General features: G+C 45.6%; 1 protein-coding gene across 1 annotated transcript in view; it reads right to left on the bottom strand.

Annotated features, from left to right (window-relative positions):
• The window catches only part of LOC142313017 (uncharacterized), a 77,051-nt gene that overhangs the window by 8,002 nt on the left and 41,689 nt on the right, over positions 1-27,360 (bottom strand). The window contains exons 9-12 of the mRNA XM_075352004.1: positions 1,039-1,194; positions 834-957; positions 653-750; positions 365-455 (exon numbers count right to left, since the gene is read on the bottom strand). Coding sequence (XP_075208119.1) covers positions 365-455; positions 653-750; positions 834-957; positions 1,039-1,194 — 469 coding nt within the window. The remainder of the gene's footprint in view (positions 1-364; positions 456-652; positions 751-833; positions 958-1,038; positions 1,195-27,360) is intronic.

Genomic DNA, 27,360 nt, shown 5'->3' with positions numbered 1-27,360 from the left:
TGGAATAAGTGCAGAAATTATTCTTCTTGGTAGGATTTCTTATATGACAAAATCCTTTCATTTTATCAGAGACATGTAGCCTTTTTGGATCCACTTTATATACAATATGTGTTCATTATGACATAGTTTGTACTTTTTCCATGTTATTTCATATCAGGATAGGGAAACACAAAACGCATCATTTTATATGTGACGTATTCTTCCACTATAATCTGCACATTCCCCGTGTCTAGGATGTACGGGAAACCTCTTACTCCTTATTCTTAGGATACTAACTTTTGTTCCTTCTTCTTAGCCCCACATTGTAGCAGCTGCTGAATGAGAAGAATCTGTGACTTCTCTGCATTTAGTGGTCACTACTCACCTGGGCGGTTATCTGTAGGAATCTCCTCTTTACTCCGCTCATCACCCCTCACATAGGTCTCTGTAGTATTAATATGGGGCAGATCTTCACCCTGAAACAAATATTGTAAAAGTCACAGACAGATGGAGAAGTCCCATCTATGATCAGCTCTAATCCTGCCATCTCCACCGCTTTCATTACACAAGTATAACACATATAATACTGGAGGATAAAACAAGACTGAGCACAAGACCTTCACAGCCGTCTACACATCATAGGGAGATTTCATGGCACCTTCTCTCCATCTACCTGATGATCCTGAGGAACATCGGGATCTTCTTGTTTACAGTCCTGTGGGAGAAGAGGAAGGGGACATCTCTCTGGTGTTGTCCTCTTACTGGATAGAACTGGAGGAGACACATACAGGGACTGAATTCATTCCTTACATACAGATAATTATAGGCCGTGTGTATTTAGTCCTGTCTATTACCTGGTGATGTGAGGGGCTGGGGAACCTCCATCATGACGTCCTTGTACAGATCTTTGTGTCCTTCTAAATACGCCCACTCCTCCATGGAGAAATAGACGGTGACGTCCTGAAACCGTATAGGAACCTGACACATACAATGATACCGTCACCCCCGATCCCTTCATAGCGTTACTGTATAATGTCCCAGCATTCCCAGCAGTGTCACCTCTCCAGTCAGCAGCTCAATCATCTTGTAGGTGAGTTCTAGGATCTTCTGGTCATTGATGTTCTCATGTATCAGGGGGTGAGGTGGAGGCCCCGTGATTGGGCTCAGGGGTCTTCCCCATCCCTCAGACACAGGGGCCTGACAGCGCTCACTAGAGGTCTTCTTCACTACTGTGTAATCCTAGTTATGGAGAGACACAGTAAGAAATCCCACTACAGACATATCCAGAGTCCTCACCTCTCCAGTTCTGTCCATCTGTTATTCCCATAGATAAGAATGATGTTACATAGTTACATAGTTACTAAGGTTGAAAAAAAGACCTAGGTCCATCTAGTTCAACCTTCCTCCACCAGTTCTACATTTGGTCACAAAGTAATTTATAACCAACAATATTGTGTGTACTGAGGAAATCATCCAGCCCTTTTTTGAAAGCTGTTATAGTATCTGCCATTACTACCTCTTGTGGTAGGGCATTCCACAGTCTGACTGCTCTAACTGTAAAGAACCCTTTCCTATTTAGCTGTCGGAATCGCTTTTCTTCCACTCGCAGTGAATGCCCCCTGGTCCTTAGTATTGTCTTTGGAAGAAATAAGTCATGTGCCAGTCCTTTATATTGACCACACATGTATTTATACATATAAAAGAGATCTCCTCTGAGACGTCTTTTTTCTAAGCTAAACATATCTAACTTTTTCAACCTGTCATCATATCGGAGGCCTTCCATTCCTTGTAATAGTCTAGTTGCCTGCCTTTGAACTGACTCTAACTTCTGAATGTCCTTTTTAAAATGTGGAGCCCAAAACTGAATCCCATATTCCAGATGTGGCCTTACAAGTGATTTATAGAGGGGTAACAATACGTTAGGATCACGGGATCTAATCTCTCTTTTTATACACCCTAAAATCTTGTTTGCTTTTGCAGCTGCTGCCTGACATTGAGTCCTGCTGCTCAGCTTATTTGTAATGAGAATACCCAAGTCCGTCTCCTGTTCTGTAGTCCCGAGTTTACTTCCATTTAATGTATATGCAGTTATAGGATTACTCCGTCCTAGGTGCATTACTTTACATTTAGCAACATTAAATCTCATTTGCCAAGTATCTGCCCATTCTAATATCTTATCCAGATCTTTTTGTAATATTGTACTATCAAGGTCAGTTTTTAATATCCTACAAAGTTTGCTGTCATCAGCAAAGACTGACACTTTACTATCAATCCCATCCACAAGGTCATTAATAAAGAGATTAAAAAGAATCGGTCCTAGCACAGATCCCTGCGGCACCCCACTGCTGACTATAGCCCATTTAGAGAATGTACCATTTATGACTACTCTTTGTTTCCTATCTTTTAGCCAATTCCTTACCCAGTTGCATATAGTTTCCTCTAGTCCTTGCTTCTGGAGCTTTAGTATAAGGCTATTATGTGTTGCAGTATCAAATGCCTTTGCAAAGTCCAAATAAATCACATCAGCTGCATTACCAATATCCAGGTTTGCACTTACCCCCTCATAGAACCCCAACAGGATGGTTAGACACGATTTATCTTTCATGAATCCATGCTGTCTGTCAGTTATTATATTATTTTCTGCAACATATTTTTGTATGTCATCCCTTAAAATGCCCTCAAAAATTTTGCATACTACGGATGTCAGGCTTACTGGACGGTAGTTGCCTGGATCTACCCTCTTACCTGTCTTAAATATCGGTACCACATCAGCAATCCTCCAATCCTGAGGCACCAACCCTGTTACAAGAAAGTCTAAAAAGATGAGATACAGCGGTCTGTAAATTACGGAGCTCAATTCCCTCAATATTCGTGGATGAATGCCATCTGGCCCTGGGGATTTGTCAATGTTTAATTTACTCAGACGTAGGCATACTTCTTCTTGTGTTAAATTAATTATATCGGGTGGTGAACTTTGATTTTTCACTTGCTGAATGATGCCTGGTACAGTCAGTTCCTTGGTGAACACAGAAGAGAAATGCCTATTTAATATCTCAGTCTTTTGTTTGTCCTCTATAACTAATTATATCTTAAGGGGCCAATACTATCCTTTGTTTTCCTTTTGGCATTAATGTATTTATAAAAGATTTTGGGATTTATTTTAATGTCATTGGCGATTTTTGTTTCAGCAGCTAGTTTTGCTTGTTTGATTTCTTTTTTGCATTGCCTATTGATATCTTTATACTCCTGAAATGCTATTTCTGTATTCTCAGCCTTCAAGATTTTAAACGCCCTTTGTTTTTGTTTCATTATACTTTGTACAGTCTTATTTATCCATAGTGGTTTCTTTATATTCCGGGACGTTTTATAACCAGAGGGTATACGTTTTTTACAGGACTCTAGTAGTATATCCTTAAACTTTTCCCATTTATCTTCAGTATCCCCAGTTACCATGACTTTGTCCCAATCTACACCTTTAAGCTCTTCCCTTAATTTGTTGAAAACAGCTTTCCTAAAATTCCAGGTTTTAGCATTTCCCCTTTGAAATGTTCTATTGAATATTACGTTGAAGCTTACCATATTATGATCGCTGGTGCCCAAGTGCTCCCGGACCTGTAGATCTGAAATTGTATACGGTCTATTTGACAGGACCAAATCTAGCAAATTATCTCCCCTGGTCGGTTCATCTACCATCTGAGAGAGGAAATGGTCTTGAATGGTAGATAAGAATTTACAGCTTTTAGCACAACCAGAAGATTCTATGTCCCACTGTATGTCTGGATAGCTGAAATCCCCCATAATAAGAACCCGATTATTATTATTAGCTGCCTTTTCAATTTGTTCCAGCATTTCACCCTCTTTGTTCAGGTATGTTAGGAGGCTTATAGCAAACTCCAATTAGCATTTTTCCATTATTCCCCTCCCCATGTACATTTACCCATACTGACTCTACATTGTTGCAGTTCCCCCCAATGTCATCATTCAACACAGGTTTTAGGTTAGATTTGATAAATATACACACCCCACCACCTTTTTTGTCTTTCCTGTCCCTCCTAAATGTACTATAACCCTGTATGTTTGTCACCCAGTCATAGCTTTAATCCAGCCAGGTTTCCGTAATGCCCACCACATCATAATCCATGGTTGACATAAGACTCTCCAATTCATTCATTTTGTTTGCAAGACTTCTTGCATTTGCTAGTAGACATTTAATCCTATTAACACCTTTATTACTCCTAGCCTCCCTACGTTCCTTGCATGTCCCATCCCCCCTAATCCTTCATTGACCCCTACCATCTCACTGTCTCTATCTGCTCTATCTATCCCCTTTTTTGCTCCACTACCCTCTCTCCCCCCAGATCCTAGTTTAAAAGCTCCTCCATCCGTCTGACCATTTTCTCCCCCAGCACAGCTGCACCTTCCCCATTGAGGTGCAGCCCGTCCCTACCGTAGAGCCTGTAGCCGACTGAGAAGTCAGCCCAGTTCTCCATGAACCCGAACCCTTCCTTTCTGCACCAATTTCTAAGCCACGTATTTATCTCCCTAAGCTCCCGCTGTCTTTCTAGTGACGCTCGTGGCACCGGTAGTATTTCTGAAAACACCACCTTGGAGGTCCTGGACTTCAGCTTCTCCCCTAGTTCCCTGTAATCATTTTTAAAGGACCTTCCACCTGCCTCTAACTTTGTCATTAGTACCAATGTGCACCATGACCGCTGGGTTTTCCCCAGCCCCACCCAGCAATCTGTCTATCCGATCCGCAATATGCCGAACCCGAGCACCCGGCAGACAACACACTGTTCGGAATTCACGGTCTCGGCGACAGATGACCTTGTCTGTCCGCCTAATTATAGAGTCCCCTACCACTAACATCTGTCTGGGCTTTGCTGCACTCCTATTTCCCTCCTTCCTACAACAGTTGTTGTCCTGGTTGCTAGGAGCAATGTCCTGCTGTAGTGACTCTAGTCCTGGCCCTTCATTCCTAATATCAGCCAAACAGGCATATTTACTAGGTTGTGCCAGGTCAGGACTAGGCTCCCTGACACTTTTCCCCCTACCTCTTCTTCTAACTGTTACCAAACTACCTACCTCTGGGTCCTGATCTTCTCCAACTCCACCCTCCTCCATATCACTGGCCCCAGCCAGAGAAAGCTCAGTGAGCTCTAAACTCCTCTCCAGGTTTGCAATGCCCCTGAGTGTTGTGAGCTGCTTATTTAGATCAGTTACCTTGGCTTCCAAATACGCAACATGCTTGCATCGAGTGCAGACATATTCACCCTCAAACGGCTGCTCAAGGCATGCATACATCTGACAAGACACACACCTGGTAGCATTGTCCATGGAGCACCTATTAAATGGGGATAAATGTTAAAGTAGAAAAACAAGAAAAAAAAAAAAATGGGAAACGTATAAGATAAATTCAAACTATGTAATTGTGTTGAAACTATGCCACACTTATCTACAAACCCTGCACACTTTGCTTCAGAACCTCGCACGCAATGTAATGTGACGTCATCAGAATCTCTCACCTCTCCAGTAAGCCGGAAGAGGATCTCTAGGGTGAGGTGTAATATCCTCTCCGCCATCTTGTCCCTGTCCATATCCATCCTTCACGGGGCAATCAGGAGAATTCTCTTCTATAGAGCGATTGTTCTCCCCCAGCATCTAATGTGTATGGAGCCTGAGCCCAGTAATGGGGAATCTCCACACACCTCCACCTGCAGAGCCGCACACCAGATATATGGCTGCTCTGTGCTTCCAGGACCTGTGATGATGTCACATGGAGGGGAGGAGTCAGGGGTCACATGATCAGCTCCTCAGTGTATGCAGGACTCTGCTGTGCTGGGTGTCATGGTGCTGGATGAGGGGAAGGTTATGTGTGGGGTCAGGAGGGGTTTACAGTGTGGATGTAGCAGAGCCGAGTGTGTACGAGGTGAGCGGAGCGGAGGTGTGTGTGTACGAGGTGAGCGGAGCAGAGCCGTGTGTATATGAGGTGTATGGAGCAGAGCCGTGTGTATATGAGGTGTATGGAGCAGAGCCGTGTTTATATGAGGTGTATGGAGCAGAGCCGTGTGTATATGAGGTGTATGGAGCAGAGCCGAGTGTGTACGAGGTGAGCGGAGCGGAGGTGTGTGTGTACGAGGTGAGCGGAGCAGAGCCGTGTGTATATGAGGTGTATGGAGCAGAGCCGTGTGTATATGAGGTGTATGGAGCAGAGCCGTGTTTATATGAGGTGTATGGAGCAGAGCCGTGTGTATATGAGGTGTATGGAGCAGAGCCGTGTTTATATGAGGTGTAGGGAGCGGAGCCGTGTGTATATGAGGTGTACGGAGCGGAGCAGTTTGTGTATGAGGTGTATGGAGCAGAGCTGTGTGTGTACGAGGTGTACGGAGTGGAGCCGTGTGTGTACGAGGTGTAGGGAGCGGAGCCGTGTGTGTACGAGGTGTAGGGAGCGGAGCCGTGTTTGTACGAGGTGTACGGAGCGGAGCCGTGTGTGTACGAGGTGTACGGAGCGGAGCCGTGTGTGTACGAGGTGTACGGAGCGAAGCCGTGTGTGTACGAGGTGTACGGAGCGAAGCCGTGTGTGTACGAGGTGTACGGAGCGAAGCCGTGTGTGTACGAGGTGTACGGAGCGGAGCCGTGTGTGTACGAGGTGTACGGAGCGGAGCCGTGTGTGTACGAGGTGTACGGAGCAGAGCCATGTGTGTATGAGGTGTACGGAGCAGAGCCGTGTGTGTACGAGGTGTACGGAGCGGAGCCGTGTGTGTACGAGGTGTACGGAGCAGAGCCGTGTGTGTACGAGGTGTACGGAGCGGAGCCGTGTGTGTACGAGGTGTACGGAGCAGAGCCGTGTGTGTACGAGGTGTGCGGAGCGGGGCCAAGTGTGTGTGACGGATGACCTGGATTCCGGCTGTTTGATCCGGATCTCGATCACATGTATTTTGATAAGAAGCATGAGGAAATTAATGTAGAATCTGAAGGGTCTTCTTCTGATGCTAAGCAGCCATTAACCCATCAGCAGTTTACCCAACCTGAATTGAATGATTTAGTATGAGATTTGAGTCTATCAAAGAAAGCAGCTGAGTTATTAACCTCCAGGCTTCAAGAAAAGAATACTTCACCGGTCAGCTAAAGAATCCCATTTTTTTTTTCCCGAAAATCTTGGAGCTGTTAGTGATGAGCAGGGAGGACGCTTTCCTCTGAAGACGATGGAAGAGAGTTATCAGGGTGATGGGACAAAAATATGATGGCAGACTACTGCTGGAGCATCAAACGAGATTGTCCTCTACAAGTACACAAACACAAGAGCTACAAACGCAAATTTTTGCCTGAATAGAATTTAAATAAGTTTTGCTCAAATTTTATGATTAAGTGTTTTAATATGTTCTGTTTTGAAATTGTAGACAAATTCTGATGCAATCATATCTTTTAGTGTATTTACTGCATTACATTATTACATTTTCACAAAGATGATGCCCAAGAAGATGTTCTACTTCATTATGTTAAACTAAAGGCACGCAACGACGTATCTAACGATATATCGCCGGGGTCACGGGTTCCGTGACGCACATCCGGCATTGTTAGCGGCGTCGTTGCATGTGAGACCAACGAGCGGCCGTTAACGATGGAAAATACTAACCAAATCGTCCATCGTTGACACGTCGTTCATTTTCAAAAAATCATTGACTGTTGAGGACGCAGCTTGTTCGTCGTTCCGGAGGCAGCACACATCGCTACGTGTGACACCTTGGGAACGACGAACTACAGTTTACCTGCGGCCACCGGCAATGAGGAAGGTTAGTGACGCCGCTGTGACGCTGCACGAACCGCCCCCTTAGAAAGTAGGCGGTTCACCGGACACAGTGACGTCGCTAGGCAGGTAAGTTCGTGTGACGGCTCCGAACAATATTGTGCGCCACGGGCAGCGATTTGCCCGTGACGCTTAAATGACGGGGGCGGGTACGCTCGCTAGCGATATCGCTGCGCGTAAAGCCCTTAATTGTTGAAAATTGTACAATAAGATGAAAACCTAAAATCTTGAATTGCAAAAAACTGTAGATTACTGAGAAAAACATCTCAGATTTGAGATCAGAACACTAGAATTAAGTAAGAACAAGTGTTTTTGTGAATGCAACATAAATTTTGTTCCCTAGTGAATCATTTACACATATGTACGGACATGACAAACATCTTTTATCAGCCATGCCTTTGTATCTGTCCCCCATAACCTTTCGGTTGTTCTGCACTGGACACTGTTCAGTTCTTTTTCGCTCATCCCTACTGACGTCCATTTAGTAATTCTAGTTTCAGAACTTTAGTAGAAAATTCTTGTAGTACTTACTGTATACTACAGATTTTTCTACTGCATAGAATTGTAGTTTCTAATAGTAATTGTTTTTACTGTTTATTTAATAAGTTTTTTGTTTTACAAAATTTTTATATTCTCTTTATTTTTTTCTTTTCTTTCTAGATTTTTTTGCTCTATTTTTTTTCCCTCTTTCTTCTCTTTTAATAAAAACGTTTACACCAAATATACACACACCTGAATAAAATATGGTTATTTTACACACATACGTGAAAAGTAAAATGTCCCGCTTGTCCCAAAGATAATATACAGCTGAGGATGCATACTACCTTCTTGCCTCCAACACTAAGGGGTACTTTACACGCTGCGACATCGCTAGTGATTGCTAGCGATGTCGAGCGCGATAGCACCCGCCCCCGTCGCTCATGCGACATTTGTTGATCGCTGCCGTAGCGAACATTATCGCTACGGCAGCGTCACATGCACATATCTGTGCAGCGACGTCGCTGTTACTGCCGAACAATCACTCCCTCAAGGGGGAGGTGCGTTCGGCGTCATAGCGACATCACTGTGGCGTCACTAAGCGGCCACCCAATAGAAGCAGAGGGGCGAAGATGAGCGGGACATAACATCCCGCCCACCTCCTTCCTTCCTCATTGCCGGTGGACGCAGGTAAGGAGAAAATCGTCGCTCCCGCGGTGTCACACACAGCAATGTGTGATGTCGCAGGAACGACGAACATCATCGTACCGGTGGCAGCAGCGATATTAAGGAAATGAACGATGTGTCAACAATCACCGTTTTGGAACGATTTTGTGATCGTTGATCGTCGCTCATTAGTGTTACACGCTGCGATGTCGCAACCGGCGCCGGATGTGCGTCACTAACGACGTGACCCCGACGATATATCGGTAGCAATGTCGCAGCGTTTAAAGTACCCCTAATAGTAAGGGAGAGGATCCCACCTTTCTCTATTTTTCCTCCACACAAACGCTCCAAGACAGCAAAAGAGCCACCACCTGCCATTAGTGACCCTCGATGGACCTCGCCTCCTAAAAGTTATGAGTGTAAGATTCCTGACTTTGTGATCAAATCAGGATCCAATTCAGCACTGCTGGCCTCACAGAAATCAACTATTTCAAATTATTTTTCTCTGAGAATTTCTTAGATCTCATGGTAGATGAGGCAGAGTTATACGCCAAACAATATTTGACCCAAAACCCCACTTCATCATTTGCTGACTGTACCCCCATTGACACAGTAAAAATAATAATGTTTTGGGGCCTTGTGATTCACATGGGTTAGTGAGGAAGCTAGACGTCTGGCAATATTGGAGTGCTGATGTTTTATAACTCCAGTTTTCTGTATAGCTATGTCCCAGACACACTTTGAGGCCATCCATAAATTTTTGCATTACAATGATAATGCATAGTGTCCAGCCAGAGACGACCCCAAATTTTGACCGATTTTTCAAAATTCAGCTGGTTCCTGATCACTTCAGGAACAAATTTGCTCAACTATACATTCCCCAAAGGGTCATCTGCATAGATTAATCCATAATACATTTTAAGGGGAGTCTTAAATTCCTACAATACCTGCCCTGCCCAGTAAGAGGGCAGGTACGGAATTAAGCAAGTTGCGCGAGAATGCCTCAGGGTAAACCCACAGATTATGGTTTATGAAGGGAGGGATACCCAGACTGAACTCCCTGAATGCCCGACTGACCTCCTGGGAGAAAGTGCGAAAATTATGTGGGATTTGGTGCACCCACTGCTGGATAAGGGTTATCACTTCTGCGTAGATAATTTTAAGGGAGATACAATGTCTTTTTTGCCTTTTCTTGCACTGTTATGTTGACCAAAAAAAATCGTATTTATGGAGCTGCGATTTGTTTCTCATTACGCTGTTTACCGATCAGAATAATTTATTTAATATTTTGATAGATCAGGCATTTCTGAAAGTGGTGATACCAAAAACGTGTATGGTTGTTGTTTTTTTTCATTGTTTTATTTTCAATGGGGTAAAAGAAGGGTGATTTCAACATTTGTGTTTTACATTTGTTCATATATTTTTAATTTTGTTTTTACTCTTTTTATTGATTTTACTAGACTCTTAATAGGAATTGAAGCTGACACAGTCTAATCACTTCTGCTGTTCAAGAAGTACGCCATGACAGTGACAAGGTGTGACGGGGTGTACAACAGAGCAAAGGATGGACGAGGCCGAGGGACGATCCAACAGGTTTATTCACAAGGACACTGGAACAGCACACGATAAGTCCACGTAAAACAGATTCGGGGGCCCTTCCCGACAATCCTCGGACCGGATAACAAAGTAATCGTCCTTACAGTAGTCCAAAGAGTTCCACACAATCCCACGGGCCACTGATCTCCAGTCTGTAACTGTCCATACACCGGCTCTAGGATGCAGCCTCTGCTATTCCCTCCCAGAGGATCAATCTTCTTTCTTCAAGTTTCACACAGACTGACTGAATCTCCCAGGTAAGCAGAGTTTACACTAGTTGGACTCTAGGCCCACCTCCCCCTACTCCCAGGGATGGAAGTGCCTCAAGAGGATACAACCTTGCATTTTAGGGGGTGATTACCTACAACAATAGAAATGTACACAGAAGTAGTTCAAATAAGACAATGAACCCAGCTTGAAATAGGAATCTGTACAGCAAGATACACCTCCCCCATAGCCCACCATCACAACCTGTCCCCCCTTTTTAATAAGTGAGTATGCCACGAGGTCTACACAGACCTCTGGCCATCTCACTTACGTCCATGTTACTCAGCTGTGAATAGTCTATGGTTCTTCTGGCTGGGACAGTCCATCAGCATTCTGGTGTTGGCTTCCACACTTGTATTGGATGGAAAAGGTGTAGGTAATCCCCTGTAGAGCGATAGGGTTGGAAGGACAAGGTTCCTTTTGTGTATTCCCTCACTCAAACTCTGCTTTCTGCACCCACAAATCGGCATTGTATATCTCCCACATCATTGCCTAGGAGAATGTCTGCAGGAAGGCCACTCATCACACCGATTATGCATTGTTTTGCCCCAAAGCCATAATCCAGGGTCACACTCGCTCTTGGAATATATCGCTGAGTACCTCCAGCCAATTCAATGGCAATTCCTGGTCCCTTTTGAATTGCTTCTGGTTGAATTACTCGGGGATCTGCGATGGTGAGAAAAGCCCCAGTGTCACGAAAGCCAACAACTTTTTGGCCATCCAGCACAACCTCCTGTAGATGTTTATGCTGAAGATCATAAGAACGGGCGGCTGTGGCTCGCACCCCATAGACTCCTGGTAGGGAAGTCAACATATCAGAGTCACTTGGCAAATCATCAGGGCCAGAATCCAGCTCTTCTCCTGTTGAGGGTTTCTGTAGATAATGGACAGGCAAAGGTGGTCTGCAGCTGTTCTGCCTCTGAACACCTGGACAGTGAGCTTGCAGATGACCAGGCTGCCCACATTGATAACATCTGCGCTGCGTCTCACTCCTTCCAGTTTGCCTTCTGGAGAAGTAGGTAGGAGACCTTGGTGACTGATAGGGAGGTGCAGGTGCTGGAGGTGGTTGTCGATTTGGTGGATGACTCCACTGGATAGATGGGCATGTGGCCCGCAGATGTCCGGGATGTCCACAGCTATAACATCTTCGCTCTTCTACTTTCTCTCCTCGTCGCATTCCAGAAAATGTGGTAGAAACAACTGGAGGCACATACACACGGGTATCCACATGAGGTGGTGATCTAGGAGGTTGAGGAACATTGGGCACTGAAGGACAAGGAACCTCTGGTGTTGGGGAGCTGGTCATTTTTGCTCCCTCTGCTAGCAGCTTCTTCCACTGAGGCTTGATAGTGACCACCTCATCAGCTAGAGCAGCAGCTTGTTCCACAGTTGACGGCTTTCTCTCACGCACCCATTCTCTGATTTCCGCAGGGCACCTGGCATAGAACTGCTCTTTCAGGATGACCTGGAAGAAGGTCTCCCAAGTTAAGGCCCCCTCTCCCTCCAGCCAGCGATGGCACACTTGTTTCAGTCTGTGGGCAAACATCTTGAAAGACACTTCTCCATCACAGGCTAATGTACGGAACTTAGTCCTATAAGTATCTGGGGTCACGGCATAATGTTCCAGAAATCGTCTGTTTTATCTCCCCATACTCACAATTCCACTGAGGGTCCATAGCTCTATAGGCGTCGGCATCTCCACCCTCCAAGAGGCCCACCAGGTGTCTGACTCGCTCTCTTTCTGGGACTTCCATTAATCGGCACTGATGCTCAAAGTCCTGAAAGAAGCCCTCAATGTCACCTGCAGCTTCATTAAATGGCTTAAAGTTCTTGCGGGACACTCTGGAGAATTCCCTCATAGTTGGTGCTGTGGTTACAGTTTGTCTGGAGCCTCTAGCTGCTTCCACAGCAAGCCTCTTCTCCAGCAATGCTGCCCTCTCTTGAGCTCTGCGAATGGCATCCATCTTATATTCAATGGTGACCTCATCTCCAAGGAGTGCCATCTCCTCCTCATACCACACAACCCATTGACTTTTTTGGGTATTTACCTCCAGCTCCCATCTTTCCTCCCTTTGCTGTAGAAATTGTTCCTCGGTGCCATCTTGCAGGCAAGCGTTTTCCAATGCCTCAATTAGTTGCTCCTTGGAGAGTCCTTTGTAGCCGACTCCTAATTCACGGGCCATTGTTTGTAGGCTCACCACAGTCCAGTTCCTGTATCCTGAGGTTCTGATTCCAGATGTTAATGGGCCGTTGTCCTCCATTCTTTCTGCTCTGATCCCGCCGCTGCCAACCAGTTTGTGACGGGGTGTACAACAGAGCAAAGGATGGACGAGGCCGAGGGACGATCCAACAGGTTTATTCACAAGGACACTGGAACAGCACACGATAAGTCCACGTAAAACAGATTCGGGGGCCCTTCCCGACAATCCTCGGACCGGATAACAAAGTAATCGTCCTTACAGTAGTCCAAAGAGTTCCACACAATCCCACGGGCCACTGATCTCCAGTCTGTAACTGTCCATACACCGGCTCTAGGATGCAGCCTCTGCTATTCCCTCCCAGAGGATCAATCTTCTTTCTTCAAGTTTCACACAGACTGACTGAATCTCCCAGGTAAGCAGAGTTTACACTAGTTGGACTCTAGGCCCACCTCCCCCTACTCCCAGGGATGGAAGTGCCTCAAGAGGATACAACCTTGCATTTTAGGGGGTGATTACCTACAACAATAGAAATGTACACAGAAGTAGTTCAAATAAGACAATGAACCCAGCTTGAAATAGGAATCTGTACAGCAAGATACACCTCCCCCATAGCCCACCATCACACAAGGGTCATCACATGACCTCCGGCTGTCATGCTAACGTATCGCCACCCCGTCATCAAGTCATGAAGCAGCCAGCCGACGGCACACTTCCCATTGACATGCGTTAAATCCTGCGGTCAAGAGATTTAACTAGTTAACAAGCGCAGATTGATTTCCAATCTACACGCACCTGTTAGCTGCATATGTTGTCTGATCAGATTAGCCGATGTGCTGGTTAACATGTGAGCCAGAGTCTTTCAGAGTGAGCCAGCATTAAAGGGACATAGACGACCTATGATGCACCGGTACATCATAGGTTGAGAAGGTTCAGCATATTCCATCCACTATTGTATGCAGGAGAGCAGACAGCAGCTGCAGAACTACAAGGCTCAGCATCCTCCATCCAGGGCTATATGCAAGAGTTTTTTGCCCAAAAAAAAATGACGTATTGCCATATTTTTGTATGCTAGCCAGGTACATGAGGCAGGTATGGGCTGCCCCCCACCCCCAGCTGCCTATTTGTACACACCTGGGAACCAAAAATATAGGGCAGCCCTTTTTTTAATTATTTCATGAATTTCATGAAATAATTAAAAAAAAAAAGACGTGGACTTCGCCCAATTTTTGAGTCCAGCCAGGTACAACTAGGCAGCTGGGGATTGGAATCTTCAGCACAGGGTGCCGAAGCTTTCTGGGCACCCCCACTGCGAATTGCAGTCCGCAGCCACCCCAGAAAATGGCGCTTTCATAGAAGCGCCATCTTCTGGCGCTGTTACCAACTCTTCCAGCTGCCCTGGTGCCGGGTGACTTGCTGGGTAATAATGTGGTTAGGGCTAGCTGTATATTATCAGCTGGCCCTAAGCCCAAAATTCATGGTGTCACGCCAATACTAGACATGGCCACACACAGAAAAATATTTTTATTAGAAATAAAACACAACACAATTAGTGACCCCATCTTTATGGAACTAAAGAAACCCCCCTCTGCAGTAATGCTGGGTCAAGGGTCCCGTGCCATCCAATCCGGATCCAATTTCATCTGATCGGTTTGCTGGAAGGCAAAGCAATCAGATGATGTGTCAGGTTCAAGGACCTGAATCACATGACACATCAGCTGATTGTATAAAAGCCGTTTATACAATCAGTAGAGTTGAGCGCGGTTCGCGGTTCGAGGTTCTCCAGTTCTAGGCTCGACTGATTTTGGGGCCTGTTCTAGATCGAACTAGAACTCGAGCTTTTTGCAAAAGCTCGATAGTTCTAGAAACGTTCGAGAACGGTTCTAGCAGCAAAAAAACAGCTAATTCCTAGCTGGCTTTCCGCTGTAATAGTGTAAGTCACTCTGTGACTCACACTATTATGACATTTCAGTGTATAGTGTGCGGGAACAGCGCCTTCAGATCACTGCTGTTTGTATAATGACGATCGCCATTTTTTTTTTTTTCCTTGTCTTCCTTCCCTAAGCGCGCGCGTGTAGTGGGGCGGGCCAGCATGTCAGCCAATCCCAGACACACACACAGCTAAGTGGACTTTTAGCCAGAGAAGCAACGGCATGTGTGATAGGATGTCCATGTCACATGTCCCTGCATTATAAAACCGGACATTTTCCTCCAGGACGCCATTATCTGCCTTCTGCGTCCTTGGTGTCAGACATCACTGGCGCAGCTCCGTCCTGAGTCCTATCGCTGATATAGCTGTATGCGCTCCATACACAGCGCTGGACAGCATAGGGATAGCACTTTCCATCAGTCCTTTTAAGGGCTCGTACCGGCAGGGTCAGAGCCATAGGTGACAGGTCCTGAAAACAGAGACAGCGTCTGTGTAGCTAAGGTCAGGGATTTCGTCGCTGCATTTACCCATTAGGAGGGAATAGAAAGGCAGGCTTCCATTCCTCTACCCAGAGCCCCACAATCCTGGCACTGTACCCTCCTGTCCTCTGCACACTCCAACTCATTATAACTAAGCCATTATACTAGCAAACACTCAGTGTACCTAGTGGCATCCTAAACGTGGCTATTGGACTTTGCTATAGTCCCACTAGTGCAAAGATATTTGCAGTACCTCTGCCTGCATTGCACACTCCAACTCATTATAACTAAGCCATTATACTAGCAAACACTCAGTGTACCTAGTGGCATCCTAAACGTGGCTATTGGACTTTTGTCTAGTCACACTAGTGCAAAGACATTTGCAGCACCTCTGCCTGCATTGGACACTCCAACTCATTATAACTAAGCCATTATACTAGCAAACACTCAGTGTACCTAGTTGCATCCTAAACGTGGCTATTGGACTTTTGTCTAGTCACACTAGTGCAAAGACATTTGCAGCACCTCTGCCTGCATTGCACACTCCAACTCATTATAACTAAGCCATTATACTAGCAAACACTCAGTGTACCTAGTGGCATCCTAAACGTGGCTATTGGACATTTGTCTAGTCACACTAGTGCAAAGACATTTGCAGCACGTCTGCCTGCATTGCACACTCCAACTCATTATAACTAAGCCATTATACTAGCAAACACTCAGTGTACCTAGTGGCATCCTAAACGTGGCTATTGGACTTTTGTCTAGTCACACTAGTGCAAAGACATTTGCAGCACCTCTGCCTGCATTGCACACTCCAACTCATTATAACTAAGCCATTATACTAGCAAACACTCAGTGTACCTAGTGGCATCCTAAACGTGGCTATTGGACTTTTGTCTAGTCACACTACTGCAAAGACATTTGCAGCACCTCTGCCTGCATTGCACACTCCAACTCATTATAACTAAGCCATTATACTAGCAAACACTCAGTGTACCTAGTGGCATCCTAAACGTGGCTATTGGACTTTGCTATAGTCACACTAGTGCAAAGACATTTGCAGCACCTCTGCCTGCATTGCACACTCCAACTCATTATAACTAAACCACTATACTAGCAAACACTCAGTGTACCTAGTGGCATCCTAAACGTGGCTATTGGACTTTTGTCTAGTCACACTAGTGGAAAGACATTTGCAGCACCTCTGCCTGCATTGCACACTCCAACTCATTATAACTAAGCCATTATACTAGCAAACACTCAGTGTACCTAGTGGCATCCTAAACGTGGCTATTGGACTTTTGTCTAGTCACACTAGTGGAAAGACATTTGCAGCACCTCTGCCTGCATTGCACACTCCAACTCATTATAACTAAGCCATTATACTAGCAAACACTCAGTGTACCTAGTGGCATCCTAAACGTGGCTATTGGACTTTTGTCTAGTCACACTAGTGCAAAGACATTTGCAGCACCTCTGCCTGCATTGCACACTCCAACTCATTATAACTAAGCCATTATACTAGCAAACACTCAGTGTACCTAGTGGCATCCTAAACATGGCTATTGGACTTTTGTCTAGTCACACTAGTGTAAAGACATTTGCAGCACCTCTACCTGCATTGCACACTCCAACTCATTATAACTAAGCCATTATACTAGCAAACACTCAGTGTACCTAGTGGCATCCTAAACGTGGCTATTGGACTTTTGTCTAGTCACACTAGTGCAAAGACATTTGCAGCACCTCTGCCTGCATTTCACACTCCAACTCATTATAACTAAGCCATTATACTAGCAAACACTCAGTGTACCTAGTGGCATCCTAAACGTGGGTATTGGACTTTTGTCTAGTCACACTAGTGGAAAGACATTTGCAGCACCTCTGCCTGCATTGCACACTCCAACTCATTATAACTAAGCTATTATACTAGCAAACACTCAGTGTACCTAGTGGCATCCTAAACGTGGCTATTGGACTTTTGTCTAGTCACACTAGTGCAATGACATTTGCAGCACCTCTGCCTGCATTGCACACTCCAACTCATTATAACTAAGCCATTATACTAGCAAACACTCAGTGTACCTAGTGGCATCCTAAACGTGGCTATTGGACTTTTGTCTAGTCACACTAGTGGAAAGACATTTGCAGCACCTCTACCAGCATTGCACACTCCAACTCATAACTAAGCCATTATACTAGCAAACACTCAGTGTACCTAGTGGCATCCTAAACGTGGCTATTGGACTTTGCTATAGTCACACTAGTGCAAAGACATTTGCAGCACCTCTGCCTGCATTGCACACTCCAACTCATTATAACTAAGCCACTATACTAGCAAACACTCAGTGTACCTAGTGGCATCCTAAACGTGGCTATTGGACTTTTGTCTAGTCACACTAGTGCAAAGACATTTGCAGCACCTCTGCCTGCATTGCACACTCCAACTCATTATAACTAAGCCATTATACTAGCAAACACTCAGTGTACCTAGTGGCATCCTAAACGTGGCTATTGGACTTTTGTCTAGTCACACTAGTGCAAAGACATTTGCAGCACCTCTGCCTGCATTGCACACTCCAACTCATTATAACTAAGCCATTATACTAGCAAACACTCAGTGTACCTAGTGGCATCCTAAACGTGGCTATTGGACTTTTGTCTAGTCACACTAGTGCAAAGACATTTGCAGCACCTCTACCTGCATTGCACACTCCAACTCATTATAACTAAGGCATTATACTAGCAAACACTCAGTGTACCTAGTGGCATCCTAAACGTGGCTATTGGACTTTTGTCTAGTCACACTGGTGCAAAGACATTTGCAGCACCTCTGCCTGCATTGCACACTCCAACTCATTATAACTAAGCCATTATACTAGCAAACACTCAGTGTACCTAGTGGCATCCTAAACGTGGCTATTGGACTTTTGTCTAGTCACACTAGTGGAAAGACATTTGCAGCACCTCTGCCTGCATTGCACACTCCAACTCATTATAACTAAGCCATTATACTAGCAAACACTCAGTGTACCTAGTGGCATCCTAAACGTGGCTATTGGACTTTTGTCTAGTCACACTAGTGCAAAGACATTTGCAGCACCTCTGCCTGCATTTCACACTCCAACTCATTAACTAAGCCATTATACTAGCAAACACTCAGTGTACCTAGTGGCATCCTAAACGTGGCTATTGGACTTTTGTCTAGTCACACTAGTGCAAAGACATGTGCAGCACCTCTGCCTGCATTGCACACTCCAACTCATTATAACTAAGCCATTATACTAGCAAACACTCAGTGTACCTAGTGGCATCCTAAACGTGGCTATTGGACTTTTGTCTAGTCACACTAGTGCAAAGACATTTGCAGCACCTCTGCCTGCATTGCACACTCCAACTCATTATAACTAAGCCATTATACTAGCAAACACTCAGTGTACCTAGTGGCATCCTAAACGTGGCTATTGGACTTTTGTCTAGTCACACTAGTGCAAAGACATTTGCAGGACCTCTGCCTGCATTGCACACTCCAACTCATTATAACTAAGCCATTATACTAGCAAACACTCAGTGTACCTAGTGGCATCCTAAACGTGGCTATTGGACTTTTGTCTAGTCACACTAGTGCAAAGACATTTGCAGCACCTCTGCCTGCATTGCACACTCCAACTCATTATAACTAAGCCATTATACTAGCAAACACTCAGTGTACCTAGTGGCATCCTAAACGTGGCTATTGGACTTTTGTCTAGACACACTAGTGGAAAGACATTTGCAGCACCTCTGCCTGCATTGCACACTCCAACTCATTATAACTAAGCCATTATACTAGCAAACACTCAGTGTACCTAGTGGCATCCTAAACGTGGCTAATGGACTTTTGTCTAGTCACACTAGTGCAAAGACATTTGCAGCACCTCTGCCTGCATTGCACACTCCAACTCATTATAACTAAGCCATTATACTAGCAAACACTCAGTGTACCTAGTGGCATCCTAAACGTGGCTATTGGACTTTTGTCTAGTCACACTAGTGTAAAGACATTTGCAGCACCTCTACCAGCATTGCACACTCCAACTCATTATAACTAAGCCATTATACTAGCAAACACTCAGTGTACCTAGTGGCATCCTAAACGTGGCTATTGGACTTTTGTCTAGTCACACTAGTGCAAAGACATTTGCAGCACCTCTGCCTGCATTTCACACTCCAACTCATTATAACTAAGCCATTATACTAGCAAACACTCAGTGTACCTAGTGGCATCCTAAACGTGGCTATTGGACTTTTGTCTAGTCACACTAGTGTAAAGACATTTGCAGCACCTCTACCAGCATTGCACACTCCAACTCATTATAACTAAGCCATTATACTAGCAAACACTCAGTGTACCTAGTGGCATCCTAAACGTGGCTATTGGACTTTTGTCTAGTCACACTAGTGCAAAGACATTTGCAGCACCTCTGCCTGCATTTCACACTCCAACTCATTATAACTAAGCCATTATACTAGCAAACACTCAGTGTACCTAGTGGCATCCTAAACGTGGGTATTGGACTTTTGTCTAGTCACACTAGTGGAAAGACATTTGCAGCACCTCTGCCTGCATTGCACACTCCAACTCATTATAACTAAGCCATTATACTAGCAAACACTCAGTGTACCTAGTGGCATCCTAAACGTGGCTATTGGACTTTTGTCTAGTCACACTAGTGCAAAGACATTTGCAGCACCTCTGCCTGCATTGCACACTCCAACTCATTATAACTAAGCCATTATACTAGCAAACACTCAGTGTACCTAGTGGCATCCTAAACGTGGCTATTGGACTTTTGTCTAGTCACACTAGTGGAAAGACATTTGCAGCACCTCTACCAGCATTGCACACTCCAACTCATTATAACTAAGCCATTATACTAGCAAACACTCAGTGTACCTAGTGGCATCCTAAACGTGGCTATTGGACTTTGCTATAGTCACACTAGTGCAAAGACATTTGCAGCACCTCTGCCTGCATTGCACACTCCAACTCATTATAACTAAGCCATTATACTAGCAAACACTCAGTGTACCTAGTGGCATCCTAAACGTGGCTATTGGACTTTTGTCTAGTCACACTAGTGGAAAGACATTTGCAGCACCTCTGCCTGCATTGCACACTCCAACTCATTATAACTAAGCCATTATACTAGCAAACACTCAGTGTACCTAGTGGCATCCTAAACGTGGCTAATGGACTTTTGTCTAGTCACACTAGTGCAAAGACATTTGCAGCACCTCTGCCTGCATTGCACACTCCAACTCATTATAACTAAGCCATTATACTAGCAAACACTCAGTGTACCTAGTGGCATCCTAAACGTGGCTATTGGACTTTTGTCTAGTCACACTAGTGTAAAGACATTTGCACCACCTCTACCTGCATTGCACACTCCAACTCATTATAACTAAGCCATTATACTAGCAAACACTCAGTGTACCTAGTGGCATCCTAAACGTGGCTATTGGACTTTTGTCTAGTCACACTAGTGCAAAGACATTTGCAGCACCTCTGCCTGCATTTCACACTCCAACTCATTATAACTAAGCCATTATACTAGCAAACACTCAGTGTACCTAGTGGCATCCTAAACGTGGCTATTGGACTTTTGTCTAGTCACACTAGTGCAAAGACATTTGCAGCACCTCTGCCTGCATTGCACACTCCAACTCATTATAACTAAGCCATTATACTAGCAAACACTCAGTGTACCTAGTGGCATCCTAAACGTGGCTATTGGACTTTTGTCTAGTCACACTAGTGGAAAGACATTTGCAGCACCTCTACCAGCATTGCACACTCCATCTCATTATAACTAAGCCATTATACTAGCAAACACTCAGTGTACCTAGTGGCATCCTAAACGTGGCTATTGGACTTTGCTATAGTCACACTAGTGCAAAGACATTTGCAGCACCTCTGCCTGCATTGCACACTCCAACTCATTATAACTAAGCCACTATACTAGCAAACACTCAGTGTACCTAGTGGCATCCTAAACGTGGCTATTGGACTTTTGTCTAGTCACACTAGTGCAAAGACATTTGCAGCACCTCTGCCTGCATTGCACACTCCAACTCATTATAACTAAGCCATTATACTAGCAAACACTCAGTGTACCTAGTGGCATCCTAAACGTGGCTATTGGACTTTTGTCTAGTCACACTAGTGGAAAGACATTTGCAGCACCTCTGCCTGCATTGCACACTCCAACTCATTATAACTAAGCCATTATACTAGCAAACACTCAGTGTACCTAGTGGCATCCTAAACGTGGCTATTGGACTTTTGTCTAGTCACACTAGTGCAAAGACATTTGCAGCACCTCTGCCTGCATTGCACACTCCAACTCATTATAACTAAGCCATTATACTAGCAAACACTCAGTGTACCTAGTGGCATCCTAAACGTGGCTATTGGACTTTTGTCTAGTCACACTAGTGCAAAGACATTTGCAGCACCTCTACCTGCATTGCACACTCCAACTCATTATAACTAAGGCATTATACTAGCAAACACTCAGTGTACCTAGTGGCATCCTAAACGTGGCTATTGGACTTTTGTCTAGTCACACTAGTGCAAAGACATTTGCAGCACCTCTGCCTGCATTGCACACTTCAACTCATTATAACTAAGCCATTATACTAGCAAACACTCAGTGTACCTAGTGGCATCCTAAACGTGGCTATTGGACTTTTGTCTAGTCACACTAGTGGAAAGACATTTGCAGCACCTCTGCCTGCATTGCACACTCCAGCTCATTATAACTAAGCCATTATACTAGCAAACACTCAGTGTACCTAGTGGCATCCTAAACGTGGCTATTGGACTTTTGTCTAGTCACACTAGTGCAAAGACATTTGCAGCACCTCTACCTGCATTGCACACTCCAACTCATTATAACTAAGCCATTATACTAGCAATTGATGCTGCCAGTTTAAGGGCCGTAGTTGCATTGTCAGGGATATTTATTCTTTATTATTCTGCTGTTAATAAAGCTAGACCACCACTGCAATCTACACCACCTCTCAATTTTTACTACCACATTTTCAGTGCACAATCTTGTCGCAGTCAACATGAGTGGCAAAATGACAGATGCTGGTGGAAAGGGGAAGAGGCGTGGTGGAAAAGGAAAAAAAGGGTTTGTCCGTGGGGAAGGTGGCAAAGCTCCATTATTATCTGCTGAAGATAGACCATCTACCAGCAAAAGTAAGATGTCTACTACTTACCGTGGACAATCCGATGTGCTCCCTTTTTTACGGACACGAACAACAGGAACAAAGGTAGATGATGGCCAAAAAAGGAAAATGCTTGAATGGATCTCAAGTGGTCCAACAAGTGCCCTCTCAGCCACTTCAAGTACTGCATGCAAAAAACACCAGTCCTCTGAGTTGTCATCCCAATCAAACTTGCCTTCTCCCAGCTCTGAAGTCTCCATCAGCCCTGCACAGTATGGTGGAACTGAGATGGCTGAGTCTGCAGAGCTGTTCAGTCACACTATAGCCTGGGAATCAGAGGTCTGCTCCCAAGCTACAGTGAGTACAGAACAGGAAATGGTCTGCAGTGATGCCCAGAACCTTTGTGACTCTGATTCAGGCCGTGAGGACCAAGTTTCTGAGCATAATGTTGACCCTTTGTCACAAACTGTAACACCTGTGGTTATAGACAATGAGGAACATACTGATGAAGATGAGACGCAGATACCCGATTGGGATGACAACTTAAATATTCGGTCAGGGCAAGAAGAGGCTCGGTCTGAGGGGGAGGGGAGTGCAAACACAACAATTGATGATGAAGTTCTAGATCCCACCTACTGTCAACCCACAGTCAGGCACTCGAGGAGGTCAACAGAGGTGGTGGAGGAGGATGCAACTGATGACGAAGTTACCTTGCGCCTCCCTGGACACAGTCGGAGTACTGGTAGCACGTCTACAACTGCATCCTCAGCCACCACTCTGCCTCTGAGCATTATTCGGGGTGGATCAACAGGTCGCATGGCCTCTAAGCCTTGCCTAGCCTGGTCCTTTTTTGACATAGAAAAAGATCGCCCCAATTATGTGATCTGTAAAATTTGTCATGGTTCTCTTAGTAGAGGTCAAAACCTCAGCAGTTTGACAACTTCTTCCATGAATCGTCACATGAATAAATATCATATGGCCCGGTGGGAAGCTCACCGTGCTGCAATGCGGCCTAGCGGAGCGAACCATCCACCGCCTGCCCCTTCCAGTGCATCCGCGCGCTCGTCATCTTCTAGGACTGTGGGGACAGCTGTCACACCTGTTTTTCCACCCACAACTTCCACCACTGTAACCGCAACAGGCAGTTTGCTTGGTAGGTCGTCAGTTGGTTTGGAAGGGGAAACAAGTGAGTGTGTACAGCTCTCTCAGACATCGATAGCACCAACGTTGGATGAAGGCAACATCATGTCTCCGCCTGCACTTTCCTCACAAACCTGCATTTTTCCAGGGACACCCTACTCAACACCGTCTACACACAGCAGCCAGATCTCTGTCCCTCAGATGTGGTCAAATAAAAGGCCACTTCCTGCGACCCATGACAAAGCTAAGAGGTTGACTCTATCCCTCTGTAAGCTGTTGGCTACCGAAATGCTGCCTTTCCGCCTAGTGGACACACAGGATTTTAGAGACCTTATGTCTGTCGCTGTGCCCCAGTACCAGATGCCTAGTCGCCACTACTTCTCTAAGAAAGGTGTGCCCGCGCTACACCAGCATGTCGCACACAACATCACCGCTTCCTTGAGAAACTCTGTGTGTGAACGGGTGCATTTCACCACCGATACTTGGACCAGTAAGCATGGACAGGGACGTTACATTTCGCTGACTGGGCACTGGGTAACTATGGTGATAGATGTTGAAGGGTCTGCTGCACAAGTCTTGCCGTCCCCACGACTTGTGTGTCAATCCTCTGTCTGTCCAAGTTCCGCCACTGCTTCTGCCTCCTCCACCTCATCTGGGTCCTCCACCTCCGCCCCAAGCCTGCCTGGTCAGGCCACCAGCGTTCTCACTGCGCAGAAGGAATCACGCACCCCTCATTACTATGCTGGCAGCAGAGCGCAACGGCATCAGGCGGTCTTTAGCTTGACATGTCTTGGGAATAAGAGTCACACAGCTGAGGAGTTGTGGTCAGCTCTGCGGTCCGAGTTTAATAAATGGTTGTCTCCACTCAACCTGCAGCCTGGTAAGGCCGTGTGCGACAATGCTGCAAACCTGGGTGCGGCCCTTCGCCTGGGCAAGGTGACACACGTACCTTGTATGGCTCACGTGTTGAACCTTGTCGTCCAGCAATTTTTAACACATTATCCCGGCCTAGATGTCCTTCTGAACAGGGCACGAAAACTGTCTGCTCACTTCCGCCGTTCAAGCGCCGCAGCTGAGCGACTTGCATCGCTCCAGAAGTCTTTCGGCCTGCCGGTTCATCGCCTGAAATGCGATGTGGCGACACGCTGGAATTCAACTCTCCACATGTTACAGCGACTGTGGCAGCACCGCCGAGCCCTGGTGCAATACGTCATGACGTATAGCCTGGGCCAACGAGATGCAGAGGTGGGTCAGATCACCCTGATGGAGTGGTCTCAGATCAAGGACCTATGCACCCTTCTGCACAGTTTCGACATGGCGACGAATATGTTTAGCGCTGACAATGCCATTATCAGCATGACGATTCCAGTCATTTACATGCTGGAGCACACGCTAAACACTATTCGGAGTCAGGGGGTGGGACAACAGGAAGGGGATGAACTACAGGAGGATTCATATGCGCAAGACACAACAACATCACCAAGGTCCAGACGTTCATCATCACCAAGGCACCAGGCATGGGACCATGGGGGACAGGGATCAACAAGGGTGCATAGTAGCAGGCTAAATGTTGAGGAAGGTGCAGGAGAACATGAAGAAATGGAGTACGAACTGTCCATGGACATGGAAGACTCAGCAGATGAGGGAGACCTTGGTCAAATTTCAGTTGAAAGAGGTTGGGGGGAGATGTCAGAGGAAGAAAGAACGGTTAGCACCTCTATGCCACAAACACAGCGTGGACTTGGTCCGCATGGCTGCGCAAGACACATGAGTGCCTTCTTGTTGCACTACCTCCAACATGACCCTCGTATTGTCAAAATTAGAAGTGATGATGACTACTGGCTTGCCACACTATTAGATCCCCGGTACAAGTCCAAATTTTGTGACATAATTCCAGCCATAGAAAGGGACGCACGTATGCAGGAGTATCAGCAGAAGCTGTTACTCGATCTTAGCTCGGCTTTTCCACCAAACAACCGTGCAGGTGCAGGGAGTGATTCTCCCAGTTGTAACTTTCCAAACATGGGACGGTCTCGTCATCTTCAACAGTCTACCCGTACCAGTAGGACCGTATCTGGTGCTGGTAACAGCAATTTTATGGAATCTTTTCATAATTTTTTTAGACCCTCTTTTGCAAGGCCACCAGAGACAACAAGTCTGACACAGCTGGAGAGGATGATACAGGAGTATCTCCAAATGAACATCGATGCCATGACTTTGCAAATGGAGCCTTGCTCCTTTTGGGCTTCAAATCTAGAAAAATGGCCAGAGCTCTCCAGTTACGCCTTGGAGATTTTGTCGTGTCCAGCTGCCAGCGTTGTCTCTGAACGTGTCTTCAGTGCTGCTGGGTGTGTGCTGACAGATAAGCGCACGCGTCTGTCCAGTGACAATGTGGACAGACTGACGTTCATCAAAATGAACAAGTCATGGACCCAGAAGGAATTTACTACCCCTGTGTCATCCTGGGGAGAGTAAATGCTTGTGGATTTGGAATGTGCTTGATGCAAATCAAAACATCCTGTTTGCAACTAGGGCACAACTGCTGCCACTGAAGGGGTGGGTGTGTGTGGGGCCCAATTTTTTGAAAAAAGGGAGACTCCGCTTGGAGTAACCCTTGCTTACATTGTTTTTAAAAAGAGCCAAGATGAACAAGTCATGGTTCAGCAAAGACTTTATCTACCTACTCCGGTGTCATCCTGGGGACGGTTAATTATGGCGTATTTTTGAATGTGCTTGATGCAAATCTAGCTGTGAAGTGTACAACTGGGGCACAACTGCTGCCACTGAAGGGGTGGGTGTGTGTGGGGCCCAATTTTTGGAAAAAAGGGAAACTCCGCTTGGAGTAACCCTTGCTTGCTGTGTTTTTTAAAAGGAGCCAAGATGAACAGAGCTGGGATCAGGAAAGACTTTGCTACCTACCCCGGTGTCATCCTGGGGACGGTTAATTATGGCGTATTTTTGAATGTGCTTGATGCAAATCTAGCTGTGAAGTGTACAACTGGGGCACAACTGCTGCCACTGAAGGGGTGGGTGTGTGTGGGGCCCAATTTTTGGAAAAAAGGGAGACTCCGCTTGGAGTAACCCTTGCTTGCTGTGTTTTTTAAAAGGAGCCAAGATGAACAGAGCTGGGATCAGGAAAGACTTTGCTACCTACCCCGGTGTCATCCTGGGGACGGTTAATTATGGCGTATTTTTGAATGTGCTTGATGCAAATCTAGCTGTGAAGTGTACAACTGGGGCACAACTGCTGCCACTGAAGGGGTGGGTGTGTGTGGGGCCCAATTTTTGGAAAAAAGGGAGACTCCGCTTGGAGTAACCCTTGCTTACATTGTTTTTAAAAAGAGCCAAGATGAACAAGTCATGGTTCAGCAAAGACTTTATCTACCTACTCCGGTGTCATCCTGGGGACGGTTAATTATGGCGTAATTTTGAATGTGCTTGATGCAAATCTAGCTGTGAAGTGTACAACTGGGGCACAACTGCTGCCACTGAAGGGGTGGGTGTGTGTGGGGCCCAATTTTTGGAAAAAAGGGAGACTCCGCTTGGAGTAACCCTTGCTTGCTGTGTTTTTTAAAAGGAGCCAAGATGAACAAGTCATGG

This window comes from Anomaloglossus baeobatrachus, chromosome 5 (assembly GCF_048569485.1).
Source record: "Anomaloglossus baeobatrachus isolate aAnoBae1 chromosome 5, aAnoBae1.hap1, whole genome shotgun sequence".
NCBI lineage: Eukaryota > Metazoa > Chordata > Amphibia > Anura > Aromobatidae > Anomaloglossus > Anomaloglossus baeobatrachus.
Note: the sequence above shows the minus strand (reverse complement) of the source record. Positions and strands in the feature narration are given on the sequence as shown.